Here is a 9,246-nt window from a genome sequence, read left to right as displayed (position 1 = left end):
GTCGACCTTACAATGGGGACTAATGAACTGAATATGTATCAATTTGTAATTAGCAATGCAAGCTTTACATAATTATTTAATCGAGAGACAATATTGAGAGGTGTTGTGAAAGAGTTGAGGTGAGGGTTAGTTAATAAGTATAAAAGCTTTTTTGGTTTTGGAAAATAGTTTAGTAGGGAAGTCACAAAATAATCTCACATGTGACCTAGAACCACTTGTAATTTACATTTATTACAATAGGGTAAGCTATATTTGGAACGTGTATCAGTGCCACGAAAAGGGCCTATGTACGAGTATTGAATAAACTATTTTATTTATTTATTTTTATAATAGGTGTTTAATAGAAACTAATAAATTTATTTTCAGGCAATCTTGTTGTACGATAACAATTCCAATCCGTTGACCATAAAACAGAGAGCTAGCAGTGGATTGAAAAAAAAGATCGTTCTTGTGTCGTTCCGTGTAAGCCATCCCTTACGTCCAGCAGTGGTCTGCCAAAAATGATGACGAATTCGGTTCATCAAGTCTGCTAACCTAAGCTAGTGACAATTTAATTTAGGGTCTAGACCCAGATTCGATCGGAATTTGAACCCAGACAGATCGAGAGAGCGTTTCCTAAACCAAGTTCAGAATCCTAGAATACTTAAACCAGGCAGGAATTATTTTGCAAACAATATGAACACCTGTTCGTATACTCATTTATAATCGCTGTATCCATATAAAAACGTATACCATTATTCACTGTTGATTTACTACTACGGAACGAGCGTGTCTGCCCACGAAGTAAATTGATTGGGCGTATACTAAGTATAGACATATCCTGTTCTTTTTCTAAGAGATAACTAATTAGTTGTCTTCGAAATACATATGAAACACTGACATTGGCCTTGCGGGGACATTGACGCTTAACCGTACCCAGATTAGTAGATTTGTGGCGGTCATCTAGTTTACCTAGTGCTTCGCGCTCGGGGTCATGTCAGAGATATAGGTTCGAATCTCGTACGGGGTAAATAATATTGTGTTAACAGTAACACGTAATCAGGGGGGAATTTGTACACATAAACTGCATTAAGCTAAATCCATCAAATTCACTATGTAAGTAACTTGAGAAAATCCTTTACTTTCAAAAAAGCTTATGCCGGTTTTCACCATCAATCTGGAATTTTTAAGTGACGCCTATGACTTACTTGACTTATGGTCCTATGTCCCCTAGATGGGGCAGAGGGCGTCCACAACAGTCCTCCATCGCGTTCGGTCTTGAGCTATGTGTTTGATCTCGCTCCAAGTCTTGCCGATCTTCTTCGCCTCGTCTGCCACAGTGCGCCGCCAGGTTTGCTTGGGGCGACCACGTTTGCGTTTTCCTTGGGGGTTCCAATCCAGAGCCTGCTTGGGGATGTGATCGGGATCCCTTCGGAGAGTGTGGCCAATCCAGTTCCACTTGCGGCGCTTGATCTGCTGGTCGATCGGAATTTCGTGGCAGCGTTCCAATAGCTCGACGTTGGAGATTTTCTCAGGCCAGTATATGCCGAGAATTCGGCGAAGGCAGCGGTTGACGAAGACCTGCAGCTGGTGCGAGATGACCTTGATGACCTTCCACGTTTCACACCCATAGAGCAGAACGGATTTAACGTTGGACCCGAAAATTTTGATCTTGACCCTTCGGGTCACTTTCCGGGGCTGCTATACGGGGCGAAGTTGTGCGAAGGTGGCTCTAGCCTTGGCAATGCGCGAAGTGATGTCCTCTTCGGTACCTCCAGTCTCTGACACCACGCTCCCGAGGTAGGTAAAAAGGTGACGCCTATGGTAACATATAATAGAATTTTTGTTTTCATAGGGGTCACTTAAAAATTAGGGATTGATGGTCAAAACTGGCATTAGATTCTCCTTCTCTTCTTCTACCTCGCCTTAACCCGTTACGCGGGGTCGGCTTTCCCAATCATGCTCATCAAAAAGGCTTATTAGATTGCCATAGGAAAATAATGGAAAATATATTATCTCGAAAAGATATCGACAGTTAGTAGGGACCTGCTCCAGTTCGCTTAAAGTGAACAACAAAACACCTGAGCGAGTAAGGTAGAGATGGGCACAGAAAATCTTAATTGGCAAATAAAACGTTAACGAATGTTTCAAAGGTCCAATTTACGTGACAATAATTACTTATTGCTCATCCTGACTGGTCAGCAACAAGCATTACCTTCGTAAGTAGGTTTAATTCTAATGAGACAAGTTACATTGTAATTAGCGGCATGCGATGGGTTTTTCTTGCGGCCCCTCCTCGATGTTGGGTGGTTATTATGCAGCGAGTGATGTCAAGGCGAGGCAGGATTGGTAGCATGGGATGTTATCTTTCTTAATTGCCTGTTTAACATCACGCATTATCATTAACATGATATAGCCTGCCTGTTTTTTACTCTATTGATCATCGCTTTCATATTTTTACACTTCTATTTTTGGAGAACTACCTACATACTTAACCTACTTTTAAAGTAGGAAAAAGGGGTTATGAAAAGTTATTTAAAAGAAAACAACATAGTTCCCAGAGTATAAGTTTTTATTTATTTATTTAAACACTTGATTACAATATTGCTAGTAATATAGAAAAGAACATTTAATTCTGCTATCATATCTGATTAATATATGTATTGTGTTTAAAATCTTGCTTGTAGAGTTAAACATACTTAAAATTGTTTAGTGACAAGAAAAAATACAGAATTCATCATTCTTCAGAGAATTGTCCTGATTTCCATTTCAATTAAGGAATACCCTGTTTCCTCTGAGAATAATAATTTAGAAAGAATATACAATCTATGTTACGCATTCAGGGAGATCCTAGTAGTCTTTAGTTAGATCAATTTTAATTGCCTTACCTCGAGTAAAATACGTTTTACCGACTAGACTCAACATACAGTTTCGAGTAAACCAATCTTATTCGAAACTGAACAAAAGTCGGGGCATTCCCATCCCATCATATCCGATTTCCCCCGAATGTGGGAAAATGAGAATTTCAGAGAAGATTACAAGAAAATTCCCATCATCCCCATTCGGGGTAGATTGATATTCCCCCAAAGTCAGATCAAATTTTAAAATTTAGGCGGCATAAGCACACTTAAATATTTTATATAATAAACAAATCACAGTAACTCGACCTACTTAAAATAATTTTGATACGCAAAATAAAAACATTTTGGGGCGCCAGCCATGAATTTGAAAACTATGGGGTATAAAAAAAGAAAGACAATTTTTAAAATACCTTTGCGAAGAAATTCTTCTGTACGAAGGTATAATATTATTCTGTATTATAATATTCAATTTAAACAAGCATATTATATTTTGGAAATGCTAATAATAAATGCAGTACACCTACATTGTACAGCCTTATTAAAAGAAATCAAGTAACAAAAATCTGGCAATAATTAGCTGTACAGCTATTAACTTTAAAATTCATGATAAATGTGTGTATATTCTGTCAAAATTATTCTTAACTAATATTAAAAATATAACGTAACTACGTAATAAAAACAAAGAAAGGCATAGTAAAAGAAGCATAATATTTCAAATTAAAGTTAGTACCTACCAGTGTTGGCACTAATCAATTAATTTTTTAATCAATTAATTAATTTGATTAATTTTAATCATGATTAAATTAATCCTGATTAAAATAATCATGATTAAATAAAAAAGTAATCATAATAATGATTAATTTGTTAATCATTAATCAATAATCATTAATTTGATTAACTTGATTAACTTCTTAAATGTTCTATCGAAAACAATGTTAAAACATTGAATTCTAATATTAGATGTATGGTTTAGGCTACAATTCTATGACAGGTCATACCTAGATAAATATAAGGTAACCTAGACTGCCCCCCGCCCCCTTCCCTCGCTGAAACTCCGGTGCAGTCTTCCGACCTCCCGTAGGAGGATATCAGTCCACTTCCCCTACCGTTCCAGCACTTACTTGCAACCCCACACTCCCACCACCTGCCCCCCACCCCTAGCCTCCCCTGAAACTTCTGGTACGAAGTCTCCTGCACCTCCCCAACACGCAAAACCTCCTAGCTTAGCAACCCCACCCTTCTATTGAATTGCCCACGCGTGGCCCTCCCCCCGAACTTTTGGTACGAACTCTCCTGCACCTCCCCAACACGCAAAACCTCCTAGCTTAGCAACCCCACCCTTCTATTGAATGAAGAATGTTCACTAATTTTGTTTTTTAGCTATCTGTATTCTCTGTTAAAAATAAAAAATACATGTGAAAGAATTATTTCGATACGTCAATTAGTTTCCAAGATATTGAATTTTAAAAGTGCGGGCGGCGGCCGGCCCGCCGTTTTATGCGCGTGACGTGACGTCATATTACAGTGACTGGCTCATATTTGTATGGGTGGAATCTTGCAAGCTGAATTAAGACCCACTTCCAGGCAACCGATTAAGCTGAAATTTCGCAAACACCTGTGATTTGGATGACCATGCAATATTATGATGACATGGAGCTGATCTGATGATGGAGCTGGAAGGTGGCCATAGGAACTCTATTATAAAACGACTTAAATCCATCGAGTTTGGGCTCGTTCGTTTTTTATTGATGAGTACTTTAATTCTATATAGTAATCAGGGTCTAATGATGGAGCTGAAAGGTAATTCGCAATAAAACGACACAATCGCATCAAGTTTGGGTTTGGTTCAAATTTAATTTCTGTGATGGGTCTGGGTGTTAATATGTATAATAAGTTTGTATTTACAAAAAAAAATGTATTTAAGTATGTTTATATCCGTTTTCTAGTGAGCGGACACTGTGAATGTACGTCACGCGAGGTCACGTGACCGTCGGCGGGGCTCAATATTTAAGCGAACTTTGAATGCCTATAAAATCATAACTACTGGGTATTTTTGAATGAAATAAAAACTAATGTATTTGTTAATGTAAAAGCCTAACTGTAACATAGGTTTCAAGTGATTTTGCATACCTAGTAACATTCTCAATTGCCCACGCGTGGCCCTCCCCCCGAAACTTCTGGTACGAACTCTCCTGCACTTCCCCAACACGCAAAACCTCCTAGTTTAGCAACCCCACCTTTCTGTTGAATTGCCCACGCTTGCCCCTACCTTGGGAGGGGGGGGGGGGGACGACTTCTCCCCTATCGCCAGCCAGCCCGCTTAACTTCTTTCCGGACCCAATTTTGCTGGAGGATACCGGAAGAATAGAAGGAATTGTGAGAAACAAAACTAGTGCGATAAGTGTTTTCTTAATCAAAATTTTTGATTAATGATTAATTAATCTTAATCAAAAAAATTTGATTATGATTTTAATCATTAATTTTTAATCATTAATCAGATTAACTTTTTGCCAACACTGGCACCTACTTATCTTAAAATATTTTTAAAACTGCTGTAAAAGTACATTTAGACACAGACAGAAAAGCAATCTATTTCTTTTTTTTTTTGTTTTTTTTTGTACGTGTGTTTACTGAGCAAGGACATCATTGACTATTGTGAAATACATAGACACTGTTTTATCAAAGCTTGAAAGGACAACATAGAAAAATATCTAGTTGGTACAAGTTTTTGTATATTTTTTTTTTTTTTTTATTATGTAGAATAAGTAAAAATACGTTTACAACATTTAACTGGCTAATTACACAAAGAACATTCGGCTAGACTGCAGAATCTTGTCCATAACACGGAGTCGCTTGGGGTGGCGTTCCAATTCCTTGTTGTCGAATTTTTCGCCGCTGAAACAAATTTAGTCGTAAATACGTTAGTTTAAATTTAAAAAACAATAAATAATAAACCGCATCCAATCAATACCAAGTGACTAAGGCCACAGAATAATAATAAGTACTACGTACAGAAGTTTTTCTTCGCGAAGGTATTCAAAAAAATGTATGCTCAATGTCATCAACAATATGGTGTAATTTAGCTTGTCTTAAGAGTCGAGCACCGTTTTGTTGACATACGTCAGTGATCGGTACTGTCTTGATGCCATAGGGCTGACTGCTACAAGAAGCTACTGTGTCGCCATCTAGCGCACCACACTTGCATTCACTGCTCTTCGCAGCAACGCGCAGCTACATGCGGCCGCCAGTTATATAGTGTAAGAGCTAGCACCTAAATATTTTATAACACACATAACTGTGACAATTTATTCCACGTGGGCGAAGCCAAAAAGCTAGTAAGAAATAAAAATTCAATTCAGTAGGTATTTCAAACCAAATTTTATTACATAAACAAACATTATACTAATTTCATTATGGGCCCTTAGTATGTGAAAACTGCAATTGACGATATTTCGCACTGTTTTCAATATTATGTATTACAGAACGTATGTGTGATGGGATGATATATTCGAAAACACGATTAGAAAAAAAATTTCTCGAAAAAAAAACATTTACCTCTGGATTTTTTTATAAAAGTTTAATATGACCGTGTTTTACAATAAAATTCCTATAAAATCACAAAGGTATCATGTTTGCCTCTTTGATTTCCTGGCTGTTTTAGATTTCAAAAACCTAAATATATTAATTTATTAACTTTCTGATAAAAATGTGAATGGCTCTTACGATGTCCCCCCCTTAAATCAAAATGTCTTTATTTGGTCTATATGCCCATCATCACTATGTAATAATTATAAAAAAAAGTCGCTTTCCTGTCTGTCTGTCCCTATGTATGCTTAGATCTTTAAAACTATGCAACAGATTTTGATACGGTATTTAGGGTTCCGTAGCCAAATGGCAAAAACGGAACCCTTATAGATTCGTCATATAGTCTGTCTGAACATAGAAAGTTTTTGTGCACTTTTTAAAATGAGTTAACCAAGTATATGGCTATTAGACTTGCACACGTCCGTCCGTTTTTTGTAGGATTAATATAATTAAGTAACATTTATTTTTTGCATTCGGCTCTTGGTCTAACCCAAACGAAACACGAACAACTAATGAACTAACAATGAACAAAGTTGATAAATTAGTAATATGTAAATAATGAATTTGTTTTACGAGCTGTCCCGGCGTACTTCGTACCGCAAATTAATATAAAGTTGTTTAAGTGATTTATAAAATCACAATATTAATTTTTGAAAGTAGGGTCATTGTGCTGGTTTTCTATCTAACTTCGGTTTTCGTCCATTTCACTGAGCTGCCATAAACACATGCGTAAAATTTGAATACAAAGTATTGTATTCACAGAAGGCAGTAGCCATCCCGCGCTAGTTTTGTTGCAATCTATAATGCCTAAGCAACAGTTCTACCTAAATGAAAATGTAATTTAAAAAGTAGTGAGTTCCAAAAAATTACGTAAATGCGCGGCCTTACACCGGTCACCGGTACATTGCAGAAATCATCGCGCTAGAAAAAAAACGTGCTGACAGGAAAAGTTTTTGGCACGTATGTCTAATTGATAGCATTATAAACACAATTTTAAGTGTTTATTAAACTTCTTCATACAAAATTAAATCTTAGATGACTAAGGGTCATTTTTTTAAAGCATAGCTCAGGTCATATAGCAGGCAAATCAACTCGGAAAGGGATCAACAACGTATCGCCTTTTGTGGCATGGAGGTAATAGTGGAGACGAAATATAGATCTATACAAAAATTCGACAAATTAATGACAAACAGCTGTTTATCTCTTTCTAACTTACCCCTGGTGATGTATAAAAATAAGAAATAGATAATGTTTGGTCAGTACTCATTCTGGCAACATTTTCATGTGACGTCACTAACTACCTGACTTGTGCCGAGTAGGTACCTACATACAAGATTTAAGAAAACAACATATTTATAGGCAATCAGCTGCAACTACACGCACACACACACACACAAATACCTGTCAGCTGATTGCCTATATTGCGGCCATGTTGTTTTCTTAAATCGTGTATGTGTTTATAATGCGTGTAAATGTGTGCGTAATGTACCGAGTACGTTTATTTTAAAGTTACGCCAAGTCCATGAGACACTGATATACGTCAGTGTTTTGCGAGCTGTCATTGCCCTTCGCGCACTGTCATCGGCGAGGCAAGGCGTTTACGTTACGGTGCGGATTGTGTGTGCGTTGCAGTATGGACTTTAGTTGACTGCCTTTATGAGCACTCGAACGACATAAAATAATATGATACATTTATGTAAGGGTATTTTAAGATCACAAAGTTGGCAACTCCGATAGTTGGACGAAAACCAGCGCAAAGACCCTATCCTGTTTGACACCTATAATAATTGACAATAGCTGGCTCGGCGAACTTCGGCAAACTAATGTGTGACGTGAAGTGCCAAATCGCGGAAAATGTCGGAAGAAATACATGAATTTGCATGAAATATCATGAATAACAATAACCACTTATTTACCTCTCAGTGTCTTCAGGCAACTTAAAAAAAGTACATTGTGTGTTTTTATTATTATTTAGGCAGTAAAATACTGCACAGTATTTTTTACACAGTATTTTTTTATTTTTTTCCTTAATACAAGACTACGCGTGCGTGTGTCAATGCTCGCTCGTATCTCGTATGTGACGCCTTGTCGAATCGCCTCCTGTAGGTGGGCTATCGTGCGTGTTTTGTTTTCGATGTGAACTCGCGGAGTTGAACAGGCCTGCTAAGGCTAAATTGCACCATCTAACTACCGGTATAACCGGTAACTTTAACGATGCTTTTTGTATGGATTTTGACAGATTTTTTTACATTTGTTAAAGTTAAAGTAAGATGGTGCAACCCACCCTAAGTGAACATTGTTTCTCGGTCAGTGCCTGAGCTACGGGAGATGGTGTATTTCAGACGTCAAACGTCAGCGATACTTCAGATAATATGCTTCAGATTTGTATAGTTCCAAAATACTGAACAGTCCTATCTATGCATGACATTGACAGTGGGGCGCCACCGTCAATACCGGATCGCTGGTTCCGATTTTTGCCATGTTGGAAACCATATAGTTGAACGATGGTAGCGCCCCCCTGTCATTGAGTTTGGTGGGACAGTTCAGCGTGGGTCATCTATATGTTCTGTCACGTCATAATAAGTCAATGTCATGCCTCCCGAGCCGCTCCAATAGGCCGACTGAGTTAAGCGCTATGCGACTATGGACCACTGTCTGATAAATAATTTCATTCATTCAATATCAGAGAAGAACTTATCGGTCTGAAAGCTTTGGCCAATTAATCTTTCATTCATTCATTGAAGTACCTAAATGATGGATAACAAATAGTTATAATAAGTAGCAGATTTAAAAATACACTATCTATACATACTTCGCAAGT

At 37.5% G+C, this 9,246-nt stretch overlaps 1 protein-coding gene across 3 annotated transcripts in view; it reads right to left on the bottom strand.

The window, feature by feature from the left end:
- Positions 1 to 2,533: 2,533 nt before the first annotated feature.
- LOC135072643 (protein argonaute-2-like) overlaps positions 2,534 to 9,246 on the bottom strand; it is a 40,140-nt gene continuing 33,427 nt past the window's right edge. For 2 of the 3 annotated variants that reach the window (XM_063966648.1, XM_063966650.1), the window contains exons 22-23: positions 5,368 to 5,735; positions 2,534 to 3,570 (exon numbers count right to left, since the gene is read on the bottom strand). In XM_063966648.1, the coding sequence (XP_063822718.1) occupies positions 5,639 to 5,735 (97 nt within the window). In that variant the 3' untranslated portion in view covers positions 2,534 to 3,570; positions 5,368 to 5,638. Of the gene's footprint in view, positions 3,571 to 5,363; positions 5,736 to 9,246 lie in introns of all 3 variants that reach the window. The other variant, XM_063966649.1, reaches the window with a different exon arrangement.

Source organism: Ostrinia nubilalis, chromosome 6 (genome assembly GCF_963855985.1).
Source record: "Ostrinia nubilalis chromosome 6, ilOstNubi1.1, whole genome shotgun sequence".
Taxonomy (NCBI): Eukaryota; Metazoa; Arthropoda; class Insecta; order Lepidoptera; family Crambidae; genus Ostrinia; species Ostrinia nubilalis.
The sequence above is the reverse complement of the archived record's forward strand: the minus strand, read 5'-3'. Positions and strand labels throughout refer to the sequence as shown.